The sequence below is a fragment of the Narcine bancroftii genome, chromosome 1, assembly GCF_036971445.1.
Source record: "Narcine bancroftii isolate sNarBan1 chromosome 1, sNarBan1.hap1, whole genome shotgun sequence".
Classification (NCBI taxonomy): Eukaryota; Metazoa; Chordata; class Chondrichthyes; order Torpediniformes; family Narcinidae; genus Narcine; species Narcine bancroftii.
Genome location: NC_091469.1, coordinates 396,549,576 through 396,577,267, shown reverse-complemented (window position 1 = coordinate 396,577,267; position 27,692 = coordinate 396,549,576). Strand labels below are relative to the sequence as shown.

Below are 27,692 nucleotides of genomic sequence, written 5' to 3'. Positions count from 1 at the left end.
GACCTCCTCTCTACTCACAACAATGTTATAATGTACCTCGAGGTTATTACTGCTATTTGGTTAAGCCAACAAAAATTCTAATGATAGAGACTAGGAAACAAGGTTATTTGAATAAAAGAAAAAAATTAGGAAAGTCAAATCATTCAGTGCAAAATGTGGCAAGATACTTTCTAAAGGTTGTCCGTGCTTTACCAATGTTGAGGTAAGCTTAATAGTGTGAAATTTTTGTAAAATTAATGTCAGCTGAATTTTAACCATCCAAATTTTTGTTGATATTTCAATATGCTAACTACCTTTATTATTGCCCAATGCCACTTGGGTACTCATCAAAGGAACCTCTGACCAGTTTTCCTCTTCAGGAAAAACCCACTGAAAAAGTGTAAAAGGTCAAGTGCGCTTACAAAAGAGATGACTTGACTTGTACAATTGTAGCCAGAGTCTCAAATTAACATCCAAGTATAACTGATTTCCAATCAACAGATTGGTAATCATCAGGCATAAATAAAATGTGTTTTCCTACTTCTAACCATTTTTCTTCTGATCAACAGCTTCACAGGTGTTCATACAAATCAGGGGTCTCCAAAGTGGTCAATACTGACCACTTTGTGGGGGGGGGAAAAGGAAAAAAAAAAATCGATTGAACTTTTGGGTCAGAAGCTGACAATCGTACAACAAACAAAAATACAAAATATTTGCTGATACAAGATGATTTTTGATTTATATATCATTATTTTTTAATTGTATATTTATTTTATACTGTTTATCTAAACAATCATAATATAGTTATAATGAATTATTATTAGTTGGAATCACAAGACAATGGACCATTATAATACCTGTTTCCACATGGATGAATTGACTTGGATTTTCTTTACTCATACAGTATGCTTTTTAAAAAACACTCAATAAACATTAACTATATTATTCATTATATGCAACGTAGTCTTTTCACAGATAAAACATTTTAGTCTAGCCTTAGCTTTATTTTCAAGTAGGTAACAAAAATCTGGGTTGTGGCAATGCTAAGCTGAGTTATCCTGGCCACATCATTCCTGTCCAATGCGCCAACTAGTCCAGAGACAGCCAGTGCATACTCAACACCCTTGGTTATCAGAGTGGTGTCAGCGAACTGATAGATGTGCATCTTTTGTGTAAATTTGCCACATTTCTAGCAAGCACAATGGTGGCTGCGAATGCCAAGAATAAGTGCCAACAATACTCGCAAGCATATTTGAAATTTGGATTCATACCTTTGCTTACTAATGAAACAATGCCTATGTGCCTGTTAAGTGAAAAGACTCGGTAATGATGTCATAAAACCTGTGAAGATGAAAGACCACCTGAAAAGGATTTACTCTGATAAGAAAAACGAAATGATAGAATAAAAATCAGAAATTAAACAAATTTAAAGACATTTTTTTAAAACACCTGCCAGTGTTGATAATGAAGGAGGACTGAAGGCATCATATAGTATCTTCCTTAATAAGGCAAAGAAAGGAAAATCATATACCAATGATGAGGAGGTCATAATACCAGCAATTAAGGATGTGATTGCAAATGTTAAGAAGGCTCTCAACAAGTTCTAAAATGCATGCCATTAAGTGCAACAACTCATTGATGAGATAGCTTAGTATGTGGAGAAAACTTTGGCATCTGAGCTCCAACATTGCAAGTTTTCAATCCAACTCGATGAAGCAACGTTTGGCAGTTCAAATATTCTCATGGCCTATGTGAGGTATTATAGTCCAAAACTCAAGTTCATTGTTTTTTAAAATTTACACATACAGCACAGTAACATGCCATTTCAACACACGAGTTTGTGCTGCCCAACTTACAACCAATTAACCTACACCTTGGTATGTTTTAAGGAGGAAACCAGAGCCCCGGGGAAAACCCACAGAGACAAAGGGAGAACATACAAACTCCTTAAAGACAGCACAGGATTCGAACCCCATCGCTGGTGCTTTAAAGGCGTTGCACTAACTGCTGTTGACAAGTTTTTGTTTTCCAAGTCCCTTAAAGGTGATGCAAAAGGTGATAATTCTTCAAATAATTCTCCAAACAATGTTGCCCCCGGAAATATTACTGCAATGGTTACCGACGATTTAACGCCTTACTCAAGGAAACGTTCCCAATGTATGTACTGTTCACTGTGTATTAAACAGAGCCAAGAAACTCAGTAATGAACTGCATGATGCCTGAAAAGTGTCCGTCAGATGAGTCAATAAAATTAAAGTATATCCTCTCAATTTGTGACTATTTGCAATGATTTATGAAAAAAAATGATGAAAATTTGAATCAGTTACTTTTGCTCATTGAGGTAAGGTGGTTGTCAAAAGGTGATAGCTTGCAAAGACTTGTTGACTTGTATGACTCAACTGTGACCAGTTCTAAAAGTGAAAGGATCATCTGCTCTATTTGGCAGACCAGTATTCAAAATGTAATCAAGTATAGATAAATCTTCAAGGTAAAGGTGTAACAATTATTCAAGCCCGAGCAACCCTTAAAGGTTTCAAAGTCAAAATAGCCCTATTTAAATCTTCATTGGCATGTAAAGATTTTAAGGAATTTTCAAACTTACAGCCATTGGAAAAGGATGAATAAATTTCAGACTATGATCTGGAGATGTACATAAAACAACATGAAAAATTAAGGGAAGACTTTTAAATACATTTTGAGGACCTGACTGGATTGTTACTCCATTTGATTTGAAAATGGAAAATGCAGACATTGAATCTCACTTAGAAGATGAATTCATTGATAGGTGTGTGGATCTTGAAGTTAACTCATTGTTCTAAAGTAAAACCCTCAATGACTATGGGAGCAATGCAAATACAGGTGTTGAACCCTTTATCCAGAATTCTGAAAAATAGCAACCTCCAAAAACCAGCACTTTTTTTTCTGGTAGATGACATCTGCTCATAAAAGATGACATTTGGAATCAAACAGCACCCTAGCTCAACTCCTGTGTATCTAGTCACGTTTCATTACTTTATACGTGCCTCTGAATCACCTATATTGATGCCCGTTCAGCGTCGCGGCACTTTCAGTCGGCCCGGCAGCGGCTCAATGGCTGTCATTGCTACCTATAATCCCCCACACAGCTGAAGCCACTGTGCCAGTGCGGGGAACCAAGAAGGGGATAGAGTGGGGGCAGGGGTGGGAGAGAGAGTAAAAGAGAGACAGCAACAAGACTTGGTCAAGCGAAAGACTGCAGTGCGACTCAGGAGGGCTTAAAGGGACAGAAATCAGAATGATTCCGAAATTTGGAAGATTCCAAACAATGGCAGGTGTCCAGTCCCTAAGATCCAGGATAAAAGGTTAAGCACCTAAATACCCCAAGTTGCAACAGTTGAGCCTTTTTTACTTGCATTCCCAAGTTCGTACGTTGTTGAAACTGGTTTAGCCATGCGAGTGCGGGTATAACAAAGCAGGCAAACAGACTAAACCTGGAGGAGCATGGTGACTTACAACTAAAACCCGCCAATCTCCAACCAAAGCAGGGTTTGATATGAAAATTTTCTCACTAATGCATATGGAAACTGCACGTCTACTTAATTATCATTATTTCTTTATACATGCCTGGGGGTCAAGGATTCCATGAAGGGAGTTGCTGGTCTAAAAAGGTTTGGGGGCCCCTGACATAAATAGATACCCAACCAAATGCTAAAGCTAAGGAAGTGGGCTTCCTTCTCAGTATTATGCAAGGATGATTGCAAATTTGATGGTTTACTACCCAATACCATTTACAGAAAAATAATTTATTTTAATTTAATTGCATCTTTCAATTTGCTTCATTCTGGTGATGAAGTACTAAGACACGACAGATGACCTCCACAGATAATGAAGCTGTATCCAATAGTACTAGTCCTCTTTTACACTGCTTTCCTAATCACCAGGCAACTTAACCCTACTAAGTTAAACAAGAAAGTCTACAGATGCTGGGGCCAAATGAAATACACAAATGTCCTGTAGAAACTCAGCAGGTTATGCAGCACCAATAGGAAGTAGAGGGATTCAATGTTTCAGCCCTGAGGCGTTGACAGTTTTCTATTAATCCTGCTTCTAACAAATCTCTGGCATCAGCTCGACTTCTCTACAGGGCCAGTAAATTTCAAAGTTGAAAACATTTCCAAACAGCATGGAAAAAATAAGAGCTGGCAAAGCTGAAGCATCTTAAAAGAAATTCTGTACTTCCCCAATGGACTCAGAGATCCCAGGAATGGCAGCATAAGGACATTCACGAATGCAAGCTGTCACTGCTGGCTATAACCAGTGCCACAACCATAGTCCAGGACTTCTATGTGGAACCAAAGGTAATTCATGGTATGTGCTGGCAATGCCCTCCCTTCCATCAATCTTGAAAGTTTCTGCTGTACATCAGTTTTTTTTAATTGTTATTCACAATTTTTAATTCTCAATCATTTCCATGGGCATCCAAATCTTTGTTCCTTGAATGCCAAGGTTTACACAACTGACCAAATAACTCAATCAAATGACACAATGAATCTAAAAACTATGCGACAGTGTTTCAAGAAAATAGGAAATGATGTCAGACTTGTAGGTAATTTTTTTAAAGTGACTTAAAAACCAATCTGCTTCTAACGTGAATTTTAGACAAATGTTAAATTATACAACATGTTTCAATTTTTAAAAATGTACAATGGCTGCCTAACCTAACAAACTACAAAACCAAGGTCAAATTATGTGAAGCTGAGAGCAAAATCTATTTCTATTTTCTCCAAAAAAAATTATTCAAATAAAACTATACCCATTCAAATGTTTATGAAAGAAGTTTTATAGCTTCACTGTTGACATATCTTGATAGAAAGTCAGTGATGAATACAAAACATGTTGCTGACAGCAAAGTAACCAAAAACTCTGCAAAAGTAGCTTGTTACAATTTTATGAAATCATTGGGGTCAATAAAATGAATATTTGAGAACAGAAATCCAAGCTAGAGAAAAAAATGTTGCACAATAGCAATATACAGCACCTCAGAAACTGACAGGATACTGGAGATAACAAGACAAATTAAATTCAATTTAGCCCTCAATTTCACTTTCAAGGAACTGTGGTCTGGAGAGATGTTTTGTTGGATTGGAAAGGTCCAATCAGACGATACCAAATAGGAACTTGATAAGTTAGTTCAACTTTGTCCAAATATCACCTCAGTAAAATCAAGTACTTTATCACTAATAGTTCAGTTTCAAACCTTTATTCAAGCTCATTAGTTCTTCGAAATCATAGCCAGAGAATCACAACTGAATTAAATTAAATTGCTTGCTGCATGGACACCAAGACACAGTGAAAAGCAGTTTTGTCCTTTTCAGTCACTTCAACCTTTACTTAGGTACAGTAGTGCAATAATAAAAATACAATGCTAGTAATTCCAGTGGTGTTGAAGTAGAGAAACAAGAGGGTAGAATGACTGTAATGCCTGCAAGTGGAGGATTTGCAGCTCACAAATTGTCACCACACTCTGGCAGCATTAAAATAATTATATAGCAACTAAAGACCAACTACTACCCATGAATTCATCCCATATGGCTGTTACTAACACTCCTCCATTGTCAAATTTAATGACCCTTTTTCTATTACGTGTAGGAACAAAATTCCGATTTCTAGATCAGTCCACCTCAAATATATATTTAATTTTTTGGGTCAGATGCTTCTGAATTAGGTCCCAAACCAACAAAATAATATCACAATTGCTATAAATCAGAAATAAAAATTGAACATGCTCAGGGATGGTATGGATAAATGCTTTAAGTAGTACAACTTAAAAAATGTTAAGCCCATGACTCCATAAACAATTTTAAAAATTTTATTTATTAGTTTAAAACCACACAATAAAACATAATTAAATAGAATTCAAAACAATACAAATACATGTGGAAATATAAAAGAAAAAGATAAGAACCCCCCCCATCCCCCAACAAAAGAAGAAAAAAAAAGTAAGAATGGGACAAGAGGCCCTCAAAAGGTCTATTACTTTAAAGTTTCTTATAATATACTGATGTGGCGACACACATCGTTACAAGTGGCGAACCGGCTACATTTGTCACACGAGGTCAGTGGGGCAGCCGCAGCAAAAATGGTGTTGCGGGACCTTCTCTTCCTGTCCGACCGGAAGGGCATGTGCACTTGCTTCAGCTTGATGCAAGTTCAGGGATGCGAGGGGTGGGACCAGCATAGCCTTAAAGGTTGCAGTGTGAAATTCAAAGAATAGAAGTTGAGCTACTAGAGCTCTCAGCCAGTTGCCTCAGTCTTTTCACTGCGCTCACGTACAATTCGCTACACTAGTGAACCCGACAAGTCTCCAAGTCCTGAAGACTCAGCACAATGGAATCCAGAGCCACTGGTGCCATTGCGTTGAAGCTGCCAACATTCTGGATGAACAGGCCCCACACTTGGTTTGGCCAAGTGGACGTCCAGTTCCAGATCAAACAGACAACCTCAGATTCGATGAGATACTGCTATGTCATCAGCTCTCTCGACCAGGAAGCCGCTTCACTAGTTGATGACCTCATCCAAGCACTGCCAGAGAAAGGTAAATGCATGGCTCTTAAAAACCTCCTCATTAGCATATATGGGCTTTCATGACTCGAGAGGGTTGTCAGGCTTCTTCACGAACGGCCTATGCAATAGGACATTGTCTGCCCTCATGGACGAAATGGTCACACTGGCAGAAGGGAACAAGCCCTGCCTCATGATCGAGCAGGCTTTCCTCAAACAAATGTCCGAAGACATCAGACTCCTATTGGCCGATGCAGATCTCAGCGACCTGCGCAAGGTTGCAGGCCAAGCAGACATTCTGTACCGTTCCAAGTGCGAGGCCATAGACTCAGTCAACAGTGTTACATGGTCGCCGCTAAGGGCAACGCCCAAGTCCAATCCACCACATGAACAGGCCCTGCCCTGCCAGAAAACAGAAAGGTCGGACCCAAAATGGTGCATCTACCATCAGCATTGGGGAGGTATCAGCCCACAGGTGCCACCAGCTGTGCTCGTTTCTGGGAAACAACAGGGCCAGCTGCTGTTAGTGGCTGCAGCAGCTGGCCAACCGAACAGCCTTCTCCACGTCTGGGACAGGATCTCGGGCCGCAGGTTCCTCATGGACACAGGAGCAGAAATAAGCGTCATTCCCTCATGTAACTCAAGACACGAACAAGACCTCACTGCTCCTCCTTGCGTGCAGCCAACAACACCATCATTAAAACTTTTGGCAAGAGACAAATTCCTGTACGTTTCAGCAAGACAATCTTCAATTGGTCATTCATGCTTGCTTTGGTGGACAAGCCTCTATTAGGTGCAGATTTCCTACGGGCAGACTAATAGTCCACGTGGAGACTTTCCAGACGGTGACCCTTGGCACATTCAACCAGCCGTCCACCCAGTTCGCTTCCATGGAGACTCCACTCAGCCAATACAGCCACCTCGTCGCTAGTTTTCCCTCCATTCTGCTGCCCAATTCACCACCTTCATGCCAAGGGACAGAGTCCAGCACCACATCGCGACCACTGGCCCGCCATTGCATTCACGAGCCCTTCACCTTGCCCCCCGACTAACTCAACCTCACCAGGAGGAAGATTTCAAATGCATGGAAAAGTTTGGCATCGGCCGCCATTCCAAAAGCTCTCTTTTCCATCTAAAGTCGGGCTCAATGAAGGAGCTCATTCACATGGATGGACAAAGCTCACAATGGTTTCGAGGAGACTAAGGAAGCCTTGGTTCATACTACAATGCTAGTCCACCACGAACGGACGTACCAATGGCCCTCACAGTTGACACGTCCAACACGGCAGTCCTGGAACTGTTCATTAACAACTCATGAAGGCCTCATGCCTTTTTCATTCACCACCTGTTGCCACCTGAACTGAAGTATAACGCATTCGACAGAAAGCTGATACCTGGCCTTCCGTGAGTTCCGCTACTTCTTGGAGGGACAGCCGTTCAATGTCTATACGGATCACAAGCCGCTCACTTTCGCCTTCAAATCCTCTGACCCATGGTCCACCCAACAGCAGAGACACATCCTATGTCTCTGAATTCACCACCTCCATCTGCCATCTCTCTGGAAAATACACTGTCGTTGACACACTCTCCAGGCCAGTGGTCAATGCGTTGTCACAGGGTATCGGCTACCAAGATCTGGGTCGCACCCAGCAAGACAACCCTGCAACACACAGTTTCAGGACTGAGGTCATGGGATTGCAGCTCTAAGACCTCCCACTTGACACCAATGTCATCTCTACGGGACAACCCTGGCCGCTGGTGCCCACCCAATGGAGGAAAACAGTTTTCGACACGATGCATGGTTTGTCTCACCCCTTCATCTGAACGACAGTGCGGTTAGTATCCTCCCAATTTGTCTAGCATGGCCTACACAAGCAAATCACAGAATGGGCGAAAACCTTCATGGACTGCCAGACGGAAAAGGTATAGCAACACAACAGGCACCAAGTCCAGCAGTTTGATGCTCCAACACGCAGGTTCCAGCATGTCAAGCTCGACATAGATGGGACCTTGTCAGTCTCCCGAGGATTGCACTACCAGATGACAGTGATGTACAGGTTCTCTCAATGGCCAGAGGCCATTCTCCTCCTGGATGCCTCCACTGATAAGTGCACAAGGGCCTTCCCCTCTGCCTAGGTCTCCTGTTTTGGCATCCCAGCACACATAACAACTGACCGAGGAGCTCAGTTCACTTCAGCTCTGAGGAATTAGCTCTCCAAACTCCTGGGCACCCAACTGCATTGCACCACAGCCTACCATCCTCAGGCCAACGGGCTGGTCATGCCCTTGCATCAGCACCTGAAATCAGCACTTATGGCATGGATCAAGATGCCCAACTGGGTTGACGAAATGCCCTGGGTTCTCCAAGGGATATGTACAGCACCCAAGGATGACCTCAAAGCCTCCTCAGCTGAACTAGTCTATGGAGAGACCCTTGGAGTCCCAAGCCAGTTCCTTCCTTCAGCTCCCAAACTACCGACACTGCAGTTGTCTTCAAGAAGCTGCGAGACAAATTGGGCTTTCTAGCACCACCGCCACCATCACAACATGGTTAGCTGCCTTGCAACTACCCCCCCCAGACCTATCCTCCTGCAAGTATGTATTCCTGCTTAGGGGACGCATAGGACTCCCCATCAGCGCTAGGAAACTCATCCACCTTTACACTCGACATTAAGGGCAAGGAGGAACTGTTCAGACTGGACCATTTGAAATCAGCCCAGTTGGATTTGTCACAATCAGTACAGATCACCACACCGGTACATAGGGGCCAGCCACCGAGAGGGCATACCTCACCCTCAATTTGTAAAAGCTAACAGACGCGATCAGCAGGGCAGCTGTGGCAAAAATGGCATCACCGGACCTTCTCTTTCAGTCCAGTGCCTGTGTGATGCAAGCTCCGGGATGTGAGGGGCGAGACCAGACACAGCCTTAAAGGCTGCAGCGTGGAATTTTAAAAAAACAGGCTCTCAGCCTGTTGTCTCAGGCTTTTTGTTGCGCTCGTGCACAACCCACTACACTGAGACCTTAAGGAGAAGGGTCTGTCAGAGCTTCATTTAAATATCAACACCCATATTTTGTAAATAGGGGCTCCAAATCTTCCAAAATATATATTTGTCTCTTAAATTACAAGTAATTTTCTCAAGCGATCTACAACTCCAGACTTAAGCATGCCATCTTTCTATACCTAGATCTGTATCAGGCTTGGAAGTTATGGCAATACATTTTCTTGCTATTGTTAAAGCAATTTGAACAAACTTCTTTTGATTTCAAAAAGGATTTGATACAAAGAGAAAAAATTCATTTCTGATCATCAACTTGAAAGAATCATTGTTTATCTCTGTTGATGCTACCTAACCTGCTGGTTATTTCTAACATTTTGTTATCACTGAACATGTTCAAGGCTTTAGGTTTTTGTGATAGAATTGTGATATTATTAATCTTTGGTTAAAATTATATAAATTTCTTAGAAAAAGCTTTGAGGGCAGAGAGCTCAACCTCACTTCATAAATGAACAGCCGTTGTAAGCTAATGGCTGGGGTGGACTGATGACGTCACGTTGACACCATCAGCATGTGACCTACGACCTAACAAAGCTATTTAGTGAATCTCCACTAATCAGTTCATGTCAGGCAGAGCCCTGGGTAATTTCTGCAGATATTTGTCTAATGAGCAATCCTGAGGCTGTTGCTCCTGTGGCTGCCTGTGCTTGTTGTCCCCCCTACCCCGCCCCCATGCTCAAGGGGGAGTTTCTCTCCTCTCAGGGATGCAAGACTTGGTGCCAGTTTTGAGCTAACTTTGTGCCGTGGTTCTGGTCTCTAATGATCCCTCAAATTCTTCCCCCCCACCCCAGTTACCCCAAGAGAGAATTCAGGTTTATGGGGGGGGGGCAGGTTCGGAGGAGGTGCATATTGTCAGCTTCACATGCTGGAGAGGTGCTGAGAGCAGCGCTGGATGCAGGTTAGAGCTACCACGCAACCCCAGGGACTCCACTCTCCTGCTCTGGCTGGTGGTGGTTGAACTTTGAACCTGTTTCTTCCTCCCCCCCCACCAATCAACCTAAATCATGTGGTCAGGATTCATCAACCCCACCCGCAACATTTCACCTGTTGGCTGGAATGTGGTAGGAGGGATGTGAGGTAAACTGCCTTCCCTCAGGCTCAAGGATAAATCTGCTCCCCCCCCCCACCACTCCCACCCACCAACCTAAATCTTGTTGGGGGTGCCTCCTTAACCATAATCCCACACGCAAGGGATGTTTCTGACGCACCGAGGTGCCGCTCTGCATAAGCGTGATGATGGAGCAGCCTTTTAGGGCTGCTCTATAAAAAGTACAGATTTTTCTCTGCAGATGGAGCCGACCTCGAAGCAGACACTTACACACAGAAACCTTTCTAGTGAGGTGAAATGTCTACTGGTCTACTGTTAGTTGAAGTTGCGTAAACAGCCATAAAACCTGGATGATTCTTCATTGATATGTTGAAGACAATGCTGTTTACTCAGAGAAATACCTGTGTAATCTTTTCAAACAAACAGATCTTTGCTTCATTGACCTGCGCAGACAGATCAGACACAATTAGCTCCTAAATGCTTTTGGAAGAGAAGTTTTTTTCAAAAATCAGCAGCTTGCGGTCATGTCATATGATTAACACTTCAAGGAGACATCTTTAATATTACACTACTTTTCATCTTAAGTCATAAATCCAGTAACATTTTGAGAGGAAAAAACTGCTCGTGTTCTCCTTGCGAAGGAACACAGAATTGCAATGGCTTTGGAAAGGATGTGCACTTTGCTGCTTCTCTTGGTCAAGAGAGAGCAGTGCTCCAGCAGCATTTTAAACAGCCACTTGTGACTGACCCAATTCTGGATAAAAAAAAAAGCAAGATCATTCTTGTTTCTGGATCATTGTGATCATCAGACTCATATCCGAGTTTGTGAAATAATCGTATGAAGCACAGATACTGTAATCTCCATGCAAGAGAGGGAAATCTTTTTTGTATGAAGAAACATTTCTCTGAAAACAACTCTACAAGAATTCCATGGATTTTGAGAAGTCTGAGGCCTCGCACCTCCTCTATAATTACTTTTTAGTAACAATTCAAAGAATCTAAATTATGACACAAAACTGACTGAACTTTAAAAAAATATATTCTTTTCTTAAGAAACTGTAATGGTTTTGGGAGCTGCCCCCACCCACACTTGCACAGAGTGGGGTTTAGTTTGGAATTAAATAAGTGTTATGTTCTTCACAGTTATTAATTAAAAGTGTTGTTCTGAAAATACCATTGTCTTGATGAATATATATTGCTACTTCTCTAAGTCATAATAGTTCTCATTTATTCAGTTTTAGATCAACAATCACCTCAAATAACTCATCTTCCTACCATCACATTAACTGTGGATCTATCCTTAGCTCTCTTATTTCTCATTACACACTCTCACAATATCTAGTATTAGAAATATGGAAATTTGCTTCAGGTACAAGGACCCTGTTATAAATTTAATTTGTGGAGACCAGGTGGTATAATTAATATTCCACACAATTCTGCCAAGGAAGGGGTCTGAGATCCAAGAACAAAAAGGGATCCTACATAAATTCTTCTATTATAGCAGCATATTTCTGGCCACAGACCCTTAACCCTTTCACTTGCATCCATCCAAAACAGATGATTCAACACCTTGAGGTCATATTTGACTGGGCAATGAAATCCTGATCCAAGACTGGATGAGTCAAATAGACTCTTCTGTGGTTTTGACTGTAAGATCATATACTTTTCCCGGGCAATGGCGATATTAACTGGAGGGCCATCTTTGCCAGGTACCATCAGATACAGTTCCCTCCGGGTTGGGTCTAAATCAGCTCCTGCTTCTAACAAAGAACCATCAGGCCTTAAACGTTAATCATACTGATGTCTCAAGGGACTCCAGGCTGATAGTCCGGGGATGGACGGGGATAATGTTTTCATACCAGCCACTGTCGCAGAAGCAAAGGCCGTGGGGAGTTAATACCCTTCACGGGGGTAGTAGCTCAGAACTCCCGCAACTTTGGGTGGAGAGAACGAGAGACCCATTCAGGACGACAAACATAGAGAAGATACTCCGATTGCCAGGGCTGAGCAGCGGTTATCGTCCTCGGTAGCCCAGCAACCAACCAGGCCAGAGTCACAGGTTGCGGCCGACCATTACAAGCCAACGGCAATTACAGGCGCCCAGCGTGGAGAAGCGGTTATCTACTCACACATGCTTTTCATGGCTGCGTCGCTCTCCTCCTTCCAAGACATCATTTAACCGCCTCCTCTCGTCCACTGCTGCTTAGGCCGCAACTTGCACTACACGACGTCCCCTGTGACGTCAAGGCGTCGACGGCCACCCTCCAGGATTTGGGGAGGGAGGACGACGCGCATGTGCAGTGCCATTTCTTTTGTTCTTGCTATTGAGGGAAGCTGGATAAGAGCAGAGAAGGCAGGCGGCAGCGAAGGAAGAATGCACTTTAGGTCTGCTCCCCCCCCCCCCTTCCTCTCCTCAACTTGCCTGATCAATTAGAATAATCAATTCATCATTTTCTGTGCTGTTATGTTGTATGGTTCTGTTTTGAACCAAACCAAACAACAAATATATGACAGTATCTCATAGGCAAATATCTGTTTAGAGAGAAATCGAGTTAACCTTTATATTTGATGACGTTCTTCAGATCACAGCCAAATTGGTATCAAGAATGATTTCCTTCTTATTGATGGCTTATGAGGTGACTAAGAAGGCCAACCGGGGAAGATTTTTCTGCCAATGGAGCATGCTACCTGAAAGGGTAGTTTGTGATGTGATTCCACCTTTGGCTGTAAACCCAAGGTCCTCTGTCCTCCTTGTGCATGTTTTTGAAGTTCTCTATCCCAACGTTCCACTACATTAAGCATCCATGGGCAAGTTAGTGGAGATGTTATATTTCTTGAGGAAGTGGTTGAACATGAGCATCAATCTCTTCCTTTATCTGCTTAATATTATCTTCCCATGACAGAATTTGGAACCGGGTTTTCATGTTGGGAATCTGCTGTTAGGCATGTGACTGTGGCTTGCCCTACACAGCTGATATTGTTGGCCTGGAAAATAATATCAATGTTAGCTCTCTTTTCCTTCTAATTAATTTGGAGGATTTTGTGAAGTTAATTGGAGGTCATTTTCCAGTGCCTTGGGATACTTGGTGGAGGTCCATGACATTTGCACCACATCTGAGGTCTTGATCTTCAAACAAAGTGTTTTTTTTCCTCCATCAACCAAAGTTGTCCCTGTGCATTGAGTAAGTAGGTAAATGCCATCATTGATGGCTGCCTTCTTTCAGAGGTAGTTACCAAGATTTGAGAAATGGTCCATGTTTCCCATGATTATTTACTATTGGAGATCAATGTGCAGCAATGTCAGTTTTGTGGATGTTGAGCTTAAAGTTTATCTTCTCATAAACAGTGCCCTCTGTAATGTTTGGGACAAAGACATTTTTTTTCCTTTATTTTTTTCCTGTGCTCTTCAGATTTCAGATTTATTGTCAGAGTACATACAACCCTGAAATTCCTTTTTCCTGTGGGTGTGGCAGAATTACCACTAATTGGTAGTTCAAAAACAAAGAACTGTAAACAGAAAACTAATGTAAACAAACTGACTGGGCAATACAGAGAGAACAAAAAAATAAAGTATACAAGAAAGAGTCCTTAAATGAGTCTCTGATTAAGTTTGTTGCTGAGGAGTCTGATAGTGGGGGTGTAGCAGCTGTTCCTGAATCTGATGGTGTGGGTTTTATGGCACTACCTTTTTTTCTTATGGCAGCAGCGAGAACAGAGCATGTGCTGAGTGATGTGGGTCTTTAATGGTTGCTGCTGCTCTCTGACGGCATTGTTCCCTGTAGATGTACTCAATAGTGGGGAAGATTTTGCCTGTGATATCCTTAACTGTGTCCACTACCTTTTGGAGGGCTTTACGCTCCAGGGTATTGGGGTTCTCACACCAGACCATAATGCAGCCAGTCAGCAAACTTTCTACCAAACCTCTGTAGAAATTTGCCAGTGTGTCTGATGTCATACCAAATCTCTGCCAAAACAACTGAGGAAGTCGAAGCACTGAACCGCTTTCTTCATGATGCCATGAGTGTGTTGGGTACAGGAAAGATCCTCCAAGATAGAACTTAAATTTTCTCACCCTCTGATCCCCCAATGTTCACTGGATTGTATACCTCTGGCTTTCCTTTCCTGAAGTCAAAAATCAGCTCCTAAGTTTTGGTGAAATTGAGTGCAAAGTTGTTGTTGGTGCACCATTCAGCCAAGTTTTCAATCTTAAATGCTACTGATCCCCTTCAATTATACAACCCACTATCGTGATATTGTCGGCAAATTTGTAGATGGTGTTATTGTCGTACCGAGCTACTCAGTCGTAGGTGTAACATGAGAAGAGCAAGGGGGCTAAGAACTCCAGTTCTCCAGTACTGATGGAGATAATGGAGGATAGGTTGTTACCAGTCTTCAGTGATTGTAGTCTGGAGGTGAGGAAATCCATGATCCGATTGCACAGTGGGGTGTTAACTCCCAGGTCTTAGAGTTTGCTGATCAGTTATGAGGGGATGATGGAATTAAATCTTGAATTGTAGTCGATAAAGAACACCCTGATGTATACATCTTTGTTCTCCAGGTGTTCCAGGGCATATGTAAAGCCAGTGAGATGGCATCTGCAATAGACCTGTATCCATGTAGTTGCTCAGACAGGTGCTGATATGCTTTATCTCCAGCCTTTCAAAAGATTTCATCACTGGTGATGTAAGAGCTACTGGTCAATAGTCATTAAGGCAGGTTACTACACTCTTCTTGGGCCTGTTTGAAACAGGTGGGTACCACTCCCTGCTGGAGTAAGATATTGAAGATATCCGTGAATATTTTGGTAACTTGGTCAGTCCAAATCTTTAACACCTGGCCAGGTATTTCATCCAGGCCGGATGCTTTCCTTAGATTCACTCTCCTAAAGGCAGCACACATTTCATCTTCAGATACAGACAGGATGGGAAGATTAGGGGACATGGTGCTGCGAAGGGTTACTTCGCAGTTACTGTCGTCAAATTTGGCATAGAGGCACTGAGTTCCTCTGAGAGAGAAGCTTTGCCCTCTGTTACTTTACCAGATTTGGTTTTGTAATAGGTTATGGCATTTAGGACCTGCCACAGCTGTCGGGTGTCCCTTGTTTCCAATTTCATCTGGAATCTCCACTTCACCCCGGAGATAGCAGGTCATACATGCTCCTGCTGTACTAAGCTGGATCTCCAGGCTTAAATACTGCTGATCTGGCTCTCAGCTGGTTATGGATTTCATTGTTCGACCAGGGCTTATGAATGAGTTAGTGGGAACACACTCATCCACAGCTGTTTTATTAAAGTCTGTAACAGCCTCGGTGTACTCGTTCAGATTCTCAGCAGAGTTCTTGAACACTGCCCAATCCACTGACTCAAAGAAGTCCTGTAACTGTTCTTCAACATCCTGTGACCACCTTCTAGCTGTCCTGAGCTCTAGAGCTTCCCTTTTTAAGCTCTGTGTGAAGGCAGAAGGAGCACAGCCAGTTAATCACACTTGCAAAATGTGGTCTCGGGAAAGAATGGTGGCCCTTCCTTATCTTGGAGTAGCAGTGATCAAGTGTGCTGGGACTTCTGATCCAGCAGTTTACATGTTGGTGATAGTTAGGCAGGGTTTACTTGACACAGGCCTGGTTAAAGTCATCGACTAAGATTTGTGGTGCATTGAGTACAGGCCAAGTCCTGTCAAATGCTCCTCATATGATAATCCTTTCTTCCCCGAAATCATCCTTGTGAACCTCCTCTAAACCCTCTCCAACATCATCACATCCTTTCTTAAATGAGGAGTTCAGATCTGCTCACAATATTCCAAGTGAGGAATCAGCAATGCCTTATAAAGCCTCATCACACCCATGCTCTTATATTCTATTTCTCTTGAAATAAATGACAGCATTGCTTTTGCCTTTTTCACCACTAATTCAATATGCAGGCTATCCTACACAAAGACTCCCATGTCCCTTTGCATCTGGGTATTACCAATTTTCTGCCCATTTAAAAAAAAATGTCTGTTTATTCTTTCCACCAAAGTACATGACCGTACACTTCCCAAAATGGTATTTCATTTGCCACTTCTCTGCCCATTCTCTTAATTTTTCTACGGCCTTCTGCAACCTCCCTGTTTCCTCAACACTACCTGCTTCTCTACTTGGCTTTGTGTCATTTGCAAACTTGGTCACAAAGCCAAGTTCCATAAATATACATTACTAATATATAACATAAAAAGTATCGTCCTCAATACCTACCCCTAAGGAACACCTCCAGCAATGGGTACCAATTGCTAATCAGCCAATGCTCTACCAATGGTTGTGTTTTCAGTTATACCTATCTTGTTCAATAGTCTCATGTGGAGCTTCTCAAAGGCCTTCTGAAAATCCAAATACGCAACATCCACTGCATCATTTTTTTTTAAATCTAGCATGCTTGTCACTTCTTCAAAGAATGCCAATACATTGAATATCTATGGTAAGTCAATGGTGGTCGAGTGGGATCCCAATGGTGCCACGTCTTGGATTGAGACTGTGTCTTCTCATCTATGAGGAAGGCAACATAGGCATATTGAGGGTTGGCATGGAGGAGGCAGACCCTCTCGACCAGTGGGTCAGTTTTAGATTGCCTGACATGCTTGTGGGGCAGGGCAGGTTACAGTGAAGTAAGTCACGCAGGCAGCGTCGTCCTTGAAGCAGACTTCGGAAGGAAGGCAAACATTTGTTCATGAGGTGTGCTGTTTGTGGCCATACATAAAAGTAACTGAACAGATTGAAGTGCATCAGGGAGGACTTGTTGCCAATTGGAGACGTGGAGATCCTGTGACATCAGTGCCAGGAGGATGGTCTTCTAGACCATGGGATGTTCCCTTTCCACTTGCCCTTTACTGTAGCTGGTGGTCCTGCTCATTGCAATACCCCTGGCCAACAGGTGCTGCCACAGCTCATCGCTCATGGATGATGTACCCTGGTCACTATGAATAAAGCCGGGGTAACCAAAGAGCACAAAGATACTACGGAGAGCCTTGATGACAGTGATTGTGGTAATGTCAGGGCATGAGATGGCGAAGGGGAAACAGGAATATTCATCAATAACAGAAAGGAAATAGACATTCCGGATGGAGCAGGGGAGAGAACCATTGAAGTCGATGCTAAGGTGCTCAAAAGGGTGTGCAGCCTTGATGAGATGCATCTTGTTTGGCCAGTAGAACTGCAGTTTGTATTCGGCACAGACCTGACAGTTTCTAGTCATTGTCCGGGCCTCCTCAATGGAGTAATGTAGATTCTGAGATTTGACAAAATGGAAATATATCCACTGAAGACAATGAAGACAAGGTTATTGTGAAGAGTCTGTAGTTTGTCGATTTGAAGACGACCACAGATTCCACGGGATAGGGCGTCCAGGGGCTCGTTAAGTTTGCCAGGTCTGTAGAGGATATCATAGTTGTAGGTTGACAGTTCGATTCTTCACCTGAGGATTTTATCATTTTAGATTTTGCCCCTTTGTTATTAAACATCAATGCGACTGCTTGCTGGTCTGTGAGAAGAGTGAACTGTTTCCCAGTAAGGCAGTGCCTCCAGTGGTGCACTGCTTCCATGATACCCTGGGCTTCTTTCTTGACGGAGGAATGGCAAATCTCAGGACCTTGGAGGGTACGTGAGAAAAAGCCTGGTTAAGAGTGGCAGCCAGGGCAAAGTCAGATGGATCACTCTCCACTTGGAATGGTTGCCTTGACGATGTCATATTTGACCTGTTCAACTGCCTTTTGGGCTTCGTCTGTCAGGAGAAAAGTTGTGTCCTTGACCAGTGGCCGAAACTTGTCAGTATAGTTGGGGACCCACTGAGCATAATAAGAGAAGAACCCAAGGCATCTCTTCAGTTCTTTTTGAGTATGCGGAAGGGGCAACTCCATCAACGGACACGTGGTCAGGGTCAGGGCAAATGATTCTGTTGTCAGCAACACAGCCAAGGATGGCCAGTCATGCTGTCCGGAAGACACATTTGACCTTGTTATAAGTCAGGTTCATACATTTCATTGTGTGAAGGAACTTGTTGAGATTAGCACCATAGTCCTGTGGCCACAAATGGTAACATTATCTAGGTAGGGGAAAGTGGCCTGTAAATTGTTGCAGTCCACCATATGGTCCAAAATGGCGTCTCCCGTGATTCACACATGGCGTCGCTGGAGTGCAGGGAAGATGGTGCCAATTGCGATGCCCGGGGTAGCGAATGGCTGCATGTGGCGCAACTGGATCTCGCAGGCTGTTTAGATTGGCAAACTTTGATGTAAAGCTCCCTTTTCCAGCACCAGGAGAATACGGCATCCGTTTCTTTGGGTGTGTGCCCTGCCCGCAAAAGTAGCAACATGAGAGATTGCCCACAAGAATGGCCAAGATCAGATCATTAGAGTAGCGGGTCAATGTTTGGGACCAGTCACTCATGGGGAGGGCTGATGCCCTGTCTCAGGATAGCAGCACCCACAGCAATCAAGCGGCCAAGTAGTCATTGGAGTTCTGGAGGGCAACCTCTAGTGTCTCTGTAAGCTCAACCACCCTCATCAAATTGAGTACCTTTTGCTCCAGTAATCACTGGCAATATGTACCCAGAGCAGAGGCCAGCAATGAGGGCATCTCTAATGAGGACCTCGGCACTCTGGGCGGTGGACACAGGCTTACAGTGGCAGGCTCTGCACAGCATCCAGAGGGTCTACAGGAACTCAGCACTAGACTCATGAGGGTGTTGTTTTATGGTGGCCAGGAGATGCCTGGCATAGACCTCATTAACGTTCCAGTGATACTAGGCCTTGAGGATCTCCATCACTACCTGGAATGAGCTGGCGCCGCTGATCATAGGGAAAACCTGAGGCCTGATACATGAGAGAAGTAGTCTCAACTGATTTGGACACAGAATCACACACAGCCACTCAACTGGTGTCCGGAGCTGCTGTCGAGAAGTTTTCGAAGCATCATAGCCACAGTTCGAAGGTGTTTGGGGTGTGCAGTGACCAGGAATCAAAGCCAAGTTTCTCTGGTTTCAGGTACTGTTCCATACTCATATGAAAATGATGTACCATCAATAATTCACAAGAGACTGAGTAGTGAAACAATCAGGAGTTTTAATAGCTAAAGACTGAAACACTATCAAATAACCATCCACCTTAAAAAAAAATCAATTTATTTATTTGTCTGTTTATTTATTTTTAACCATCCACCTCCTTGACTGATGAGAGCAAAAGGAAAGGACTAGCCTGCAAAGGGCTATGGGTTGGATCAGTCTCAGGAGGTACGTCCAGTTGATATCTGCCAATCAAAGTGTAACAGTGGTTTACCACAGCCCTCTCTTTTGCTGTTTGTAAGGGGGTGGGTACCAAAGTAAAGATTCAGAAGAAGAGGTAGTTGGCGCACAAGTAGGGGCAGCTGATGGTGAGTTTGCGTGGAAACACAGCCAATTTGAGAAATTTGCAGCAAATAGGATGAGATGCCAACCACCTCCCCACCCCCCCACCCCCAACAGGACCATTAGCAAACCACCCTGCCAGAATATTCAGGTACACCTTTCCCATCTGTATAGTCACCCCTTCCCCATTAAAGGTTCCAATGATCCAAGAACTTGAAAACCTGACCCTTGCACCCTCATCAGCCGCACACTTGTCTGCACTACCTTCCTGTTCTGACGTGCCCTTGCTCATGGCACCAGGAGGTCCTGCTCTTCAGCTTCTTTCCGAACTCCCTAAACTTACATAACAGGACCTCTACCTCAGTCCTGCCTATGTCATTGCTACGAATAGGTTCCATGACTTCTAGCTGCTCCACATCCCCTTAAGGTCATTTTGGACCTACTCAGAGACATCCTGAACTCCTTTCGTGGAGTCTCTTTTGTGGCCGCAGTATCTCCTAACTGTCCCCTATGACTATCGCTCTACCTAATCCTTCTGAGGCTCCAAGCCAACCACGGTGCTATTAATCTTGTTGCTGCTTGGCCCTCCCCCTCAGCAGTATCCAAAGGGGTTTACTTGTTACTGATGGGAATTGCCACAGGGGTACCCTGCACAGCCTGCCTATTCCCTTTCCCTCTCTGGATTGTCACCCAGCTACCTTCCTCGTTCTCACACATGAAGTCACCAGGGATGCTGTTGGCTTTGCTGACTATCCATATTCTGCAAGAGGAGCATGTCCTTGCCCTGACTGCCATTCCCATTGTCTATTTAAGAGAAACAATTTGATTTAGAAAATCCTGTCCTTCCCTTGCCTCAACTATTGCACCTCCACCTTAGCCTCTGATCACCGAAGCCTCTTGAACCAAGGCCTCAAATTCCCACTCCTACACTGGGCCACTCACACATGATCCACTCCGCTTGAGCTTACCTTCCTTTTATTGGCTGTAGCTAATTGGCCAATGGAGAAGTTTAAATACAAGCTTTTTAAACGCTTGTCTTCTCATTCACAAGTTAAAGAGAAAAATATTCTAAGAATGATAGAGTTTGTTGTCATATACAGTATATAATGTACAGATGTACTGAAATTATTGCTGCAGCAAAATGTGTACTTTGTAAAACATATATACAATAGTGTATATATAAAATTAAATTAAATGTAATTAATACAAAAAAAATCGATAATAAATATTCACATTTACTATAGTCTAAGAGAAAGAAGTGCCAAACTAGACAGTTCTTTCTGCGGAGTCAGAGTAATTTTATGATTAGTGTAATAAGGGAAGGTTCAAGAGCCCATTATTAATTGGAAGGAAATTGTTCTTGAATCGTTAATCAAGCTTCTATATCTTCTTCCTGAAGGTAGCAATGAAGAGAGTTTGTTACCAAGATGATGGGGATTCTTTCTGATGTTGGCTGCATCTGTGAGCCAGTAGCTCACAACATTGTCTTCAGTGGATATATTTGCTCCCTTCTGCATTCTTGGGCACTCGAATGACCATACTAGACTGTACTAGAACTAGTCAGTATATTTGCCACAGTGCACTTGTGAAAGTTTGATAGACAATTCAATGATAGCCAAATCTCCTTAGACGTTGAAAACAGAGGCATTGGTGTGCCCTCTTCATAGTTGACACTATACTGGGTTCAGGAGCAGGTCTTCTGTAATACGGATGTTATGTACTAGACCAGCAGCAATAGAAATTCATCAAGAAAATGGTATCTTCAAACTTCAACTTATCATTCTTGACTTACTTAACCTCACTTAACCCCTTTCTAATTCTAAGCGTACGTGTATGCAATGTGTGTGTAAGTTCAGAAAGGTTCTTTGGTTCACAGTCCAATCTCACCTCTCATTCCTCCAAGTTCATTGGTTGCAGGCAATTCTTACACTGTGCACAGAATGTAACATTTATAAAGTTCAGGCTTTGGTGCTTGAAAAGTAATTAGTTACTGCTCAGGAAGGTTCTTGTTGGTTAACGGAGAGAGATTTTTTGTACAATGGACACCTAGCCATCTTAGTGTCTTGCTGATGAAATGTACCCGCTCCAGGGTTCTCCAGATGATAATCTCTTTCTTTCAAGTCACCACAGAGTACCTTTTTGTTTCTCTTATTCCAAGTGAAACATTAGACAGCCAGTCTTCTCCTCTTGCATGAACCACAAGGGCTTTGACCAGGCTGAACAAAGCATTTACAAACTCATCTTCCAAATGGGGCTTTCCACAAGCTTGCCAGCTTCTCCTGTTCCAGTGCCAGCTGCTTCTGCTGGCTGAAGCACTATATAAGTGATCTCTCTCTCACTCACTTACTTACTCACTCACTCACTCACTCACTCACACTCACACACACACACACACACACACACACACACACACACAAAGCCTGTTTGACTCTCTCTGCTTGAAAAACCACATAACCCTCTTAGAAAAACTCCAGACAATCTGCAGCTCAACAAGATCTTTCATCTGTTGCCTTTTGTAAACAACAATCCATTAGTGAAGTCTCTTGGGCACTCTCCAAATCTCTTTCAAAAGCTATGGAGCCAATATGGCAAGCATTAGCAGAGTTCTAGTATTTCAAATAGGATCTGTTTTAAAGTGTTTCTATGTGACCTACTCTAACAAACCATTCCCAATTTATCTCCCAAAAACATATCTATATACTCTGTCACAATACAAATGATTTCCCTCTCTTGCATTGTATTTGTGTTTTCTTCCATGATGATTTCAATAAACCCAGTGAAGGGTTATATGAAGTGTCCATGTAGAAATGGGCACAGCAGGACAGTCAGAAGTGGTAATTCTCTTTTAAAAGCCACTCATTCTATGTTCTCCTTTGACCAGGAGTAACACATAATAGTACCTTTCTGGTTACTAAATCTTCAATCCTGTCTTACTTACAGGATGGTCAAGCAACTTCTTCTGGTTTCAAAATTTCTTTGTTTTCAGTAATATGTTCTCTCAAAATATCTTTAATCACGTGATATGATATTATTGCTATCTTTGAAGTTTATCTCTTCCAAAGGTTTTATGAGCTAATGTATCCAATCTGTCATCAGACCAACCAACAAATGGTTTCCTTGTAAATACATCTGCTATCTTAGTTTCCATTCTAACCACATAGGTAACAAACAAGGAGTCTTTTGTTTAATTAGATATCCTCCTTGAGCAACCCTATTGTCCAAGATATTTGAATGAACAAACACTTTGATTTATTGAGGTTGCTTACCAGGCTTTGCGAGTCCGAAAATGAATTCTCTCTCTTCTGTAATTGTGTGTGGCTGTGTGTGATTCTGTGTCCAAACCCACATAATAACTTAACTAACAATATATATTTTACAACTAAAGAAGTTCTGTCACATGGATACCGAGGAATTTGAAGATATTTTCCATCTCTGACTCCATCTGATCAATGCTGTTAGGTCAACTCTGTTACAGCGCCAGCAACCCAGGTTCGAATCCGGTAATGTCTGTAAGGCATTTGTACATTCTCCCCATACCTGTGTAGGTTTTCTCCTGATGCTCTGGTTTCCTCCCCCCTTTCAAAATGTACAGGGTTGTAGGTTAATTGGGGTATTTGGGAGGCACAGACTCATGGACCTGAAGGACCTGTTACTGTGTTGAATGTGGGAGGAATTCAAGGACACATACATCAAGGGCAAAGTCATAGTTTGGGAGTTTTCAGAGTGTTCATTCAAGCAAGTATTGACTTCCTTTCTGTCCGAGATGAGTTCATTCTTGAAGTTAGTTCTAAATAATGTAGAATCTTGAGTGTTTAAGCCAGAAACAATATGGCTTTTACTTTACTGAAAAAGCTATGCATATTGTGGCTACCTGCAAGTTGCTGAACCTCCTGCTGTTTACATCTGCCTCTACCTTACGAATTTCTGAATCTCTCGATTCAGGTCCCTTTTGAATTGTTTCTTTTCCCCTGAGGGCAGGCAGCACTTCTAATCCAGGGATGCACTGTTTTTGCAGTTGAATTTCTTTTTCATTGCCATTAAATCATTCCTTATTTTCCTTGGTAGAAAAGCAACAGTCTTCAAGAGTGCAAATTCTGGCAGACTCAGGGCAGTCCATAAGCAATGGACTACGCATTTCCTTTCAGCTGGAGTTAACAAGTTTGTTTGTGAGATGCTAGTTGAGAAAAGCTAACTTTGTGGGGTTCTTCAGAGTTTATATGTCTTAAAATACCTAATAAAATGAGAAAAGGTTATCTCTAACATTCATTGAAATGTGTAAAAATCAAAATTTATATAGGATTAGAATAGAATGGAAGATCAATTAGGATTAAGCAAGGGTATCATGATAATTCTGTCTTGGGGTTTATGCAGAAAAGAAACTGCCTTTAAGCCTTTTGGTGTATGCTTTCACATTCTTAAGCCTTCTCCATAATGAGATGAGGGAGAATGTATCATAGAAACATAGAAGATAGGAGCAGGAGTAGGTCATTCGGCCCTTCGAGCCAGCTCCGCCATTCAATGAGATCATGGCTGATCTTAAAGTTCAGTACCCCATCCCCGCCTTCTTTCCGTAACCCCTCATTCCCTTATACTGAAGAAATATATCTAATTCCCTCTTAAATATATTTAATGAACCTGCCTCTACTGCCCCCTGTGGCAATGAATTCCACAGATTCACCACCCTCTGGGTAAAGAAATTCCTCCTCATATCGGTCCAAAATGGTTTGTCTATTATCCTCGAACCATGGCCCCGGGTTCTGGACTTCCCCCACCATTGGAAACATCCCTTCCGCTTCCATTCTGTCTAGTTCTGCCAGAATTTTATATGTCTCTTTGAGATCCCCTCTCAATCTTCTAAACTCCAGCGAGTACAATCCCAAATTGCGCAATCCTTCCTCATAAGTTATTCCTGCCATTCCAGGTATCAGCCTGGTGAATCGCCTCTGCACTCCCTCCATTGCAAGAACATCCTTCCTCAGATAAGGCAACCAAAACTGCACACAATACTCCAGGTGGGGTCTCACCAAGGCTCTGTACAGCTGCAGTAAGGTATCCTTATTCCTATACACAAACCCTCTTGATATGAAGGCCAACATACCATTTGCCTTTTTAACCACGTGCTGTACCTGCATGCTTGCCTTCAGTGACTGGTGTACAAGAACCCCTAGGTCTCTCTGCACTTCCCCATCTCCCAATCTATTGCCATTCAAATAGTAATCTGCCCTCAGGTTTGTATTACCAAAGTGGATAACCTCACATTTATCGACATTATAGTGCATTTGCCATGTATCTGCCCAGTTCCCCAATTTATCCAAATCACACTGGAGCTTCCTGACCCCCTCCTCAGTGCACACAATCCTTCCTAATCTGCAAATTTGGAGATATTACATCCAATCCTCTCATCTAGATCATTAATGTAAATTGTGAACAGCTGGGGTCCCAGTACAGATCCCTGTGGCACCCCACTGGTCACCGCCTGCCACTCAGAAAACGAGCCGTTTATCCCAACTCTCTGTCTTCTATCTGCCAGCCAGTTCTCAATCCACATTAATACCTTGCCCCCAATCCCATGAGCCATTTATTTGGGACCTTATCGAAGGCCTTTTGGAAGTCCAGGTACCCCGGGTGTGATGGGTTTTTCAGTATGTTGGCTGCCTCTCCAAGGGAGCGGGAGATGTGCATGGAATACATGGAAGGGAGTTTGCATTATGTTCTGAGCTGTATTCACTACCTTCTGAGGCTTCTTCCACTCTTGAACAGAGCAGATCATGTACCTTGCTGTGATGAATGATGCATCTTTAGAAGTTGTCGAGGGACAAGGGGAACATATCAAACTTTATTGTCCTCAAAGAGTTGGTGGTTTTCTTGACTGTCACATCAACCTGTTTGCCACAGGTCAGGTAATTGGAAATTTTTATTCTGAAGAACTTGAACCTTTCAACTCTTTTGACTTTAGCATCATAATGTGGACAGGGGTCCCCTCTCTTGAGTCAAAGGCCATGTCCTTCATCTCACTGAAATTAATGATTCCACTGGACTTTCAATCTTTTTTCATAAAAGATCAACAGCATAGAAGAGGGCCCTTCAGCCCATTCAGTCTGAAGTGAAGTATTATTCTGCCAATTCCCATTGTCCTGCATCTGGTCAATAGCCCTCCAATCCATGTACTTATTCAATCTTCTCTTAAATGTCAAAATAGAATCCACATCTACCACTTCAGTTAGAAGCTCATTGCACACTCTCAACATCCTCTTGATTGGTCAAATGGACTGTTACCATGATATATTGTTCAATAACTTATTGCAACTTTGAGTGGTGTTTGTATGGAGTTTGTTTATTATCGGTGGAACGTTGAGAGTTTTCTCCTAGATCCCAAAGATGCCTGGGCTGATTGCATTCTATGTTATGATAAATAAGTTTTAGTTCTTGTCAAAATTTAGACCAAATAATTTAAATGTTAATAAATAATGGCTAATGTGAGTGGAAAGCTATTTCCTTTCTTATTGCTAATCAGTTAAAAATTCATATATTATTTATTTAATTTATGGCTTGTGTTTATTTTGTTTGTAATTTTTGAATTGCAGTTTTAAAACCATAACTTCTGTTGGGAAACACAAACTTCTGGATAATTTTAATTAAGAATCAAAATTTTCAAGGATTAAACCTAAGCACATGTGCTTAATTGATTTAATACCTTGTGAATCAAATTTAATTTAAAAGCATGGAATTAATTTCTTACAAATCCCCCATGGACAAAAAGATAATAATTTCAAAATATTATGCAGCATTGAGAAAACAAAAATAAAATGAGAGCAGTGGAATAGAAAGCTTGAGAATGAGTAGTTAATTGTCAGCTTAGAAAGGATGTATGTATTAACTAGAGCATAAAGTTTGCTGTGGTATGAGGGTTTCCTTTAAAAGTCTGGTGTCAAACTGTATGTCCAGCGTTCAAATGGGTATTTCTCATTCTTGTCTGTATCTCCCTATCCAAAAGATAACCTTGAAACAAAACTAAACTCAAATTTGTTTGATAAGAAGCCTTTGACTATAGAAGGAAATACAAAGGCTGACTCATGAAATAGATTAGAGACACCCTTTTAAACAGATCCTGTAAACTTTTGCTGGATTCTCTGGTGGTGATCCCAATATCACCCTCTTCCAAGAACTAATGGTACTGTAAAAATTTACAAATCAGAGACCAGCTGATATTCATCTTTAATTATAATTGTGAAATAATAAAAATTTGGGGAGGTCCAATCTGAATCTTATTATCTTGAAATGAAACACAAGTTTAAATTAGGTTCACAAAACTGAGGGGGAGCAGTGGCCAGTGAAGATGGTCTACAAATAACCTGCTGGTGATAAGAGCTCAGAAGCATAGAAGAACCATAGAATATTACAGCAAATAAAACAGGCCCTTCACCCCTTCTAGTCTGTGCTGAACTATTATGCTCCCCAGTCCCACTGACCTGCACCCAGTCCATAACCCCTCCCCCACATACTTCTCCAATCCATATACCTGGGCAAATTTTTCTTAAATGTAAAAATTGAAGGGTGTCTCTATTCTATTTAATGAGTCAGCCTTTGTATTTCCTTCTACAGTCAAAGGCTTCTGATCAAACAAATTTGAACTTAGTTTTGTTTCAAGGTTATTTTTTGGATAGGGAGATACAGACAAGAATGAGAAATACCCATTTG

General features: G+C 42.3%; 1 protein-coding gene and 1 long non-coding RNA gene across 6 annotated transcripts in view; one reads left to right on the top strand and one right to left on the bottom strand.

The window, feature by feature from the left end:
- The window catches only part of phf14 (PHD finger protein 14), a 222,761-nt gene extending 209,893 nt beyond the window's left edge, over positions 1 to 12,868 (bottom strand). For all 5 annotated transcript variants that reach the window (XM_069913735.1, XM_069913736.1, XM_069913737.1 and 2 more), the window contains exon 1: positions 12,756 to 12,868. In XM_069913735.1, coding sequence (XP_069769836.1) covers positions 12,756 to 12,801 — 46 coding nt within the window. In that variant the 5' untranslated portion in view covers positions 12,802 to 12,868. The remainder of the gene's footprint in view (positions 1 to 12,755) is intronic.
- LOC138751453 (uncharacterized) overlaps positions 1 to 27,692 on the top strand; it is a 68,617-nt gene that overhangs the window by 20,486 nt on the left and 20,439 nt on the right. The window lies entirely within an intron of this gene.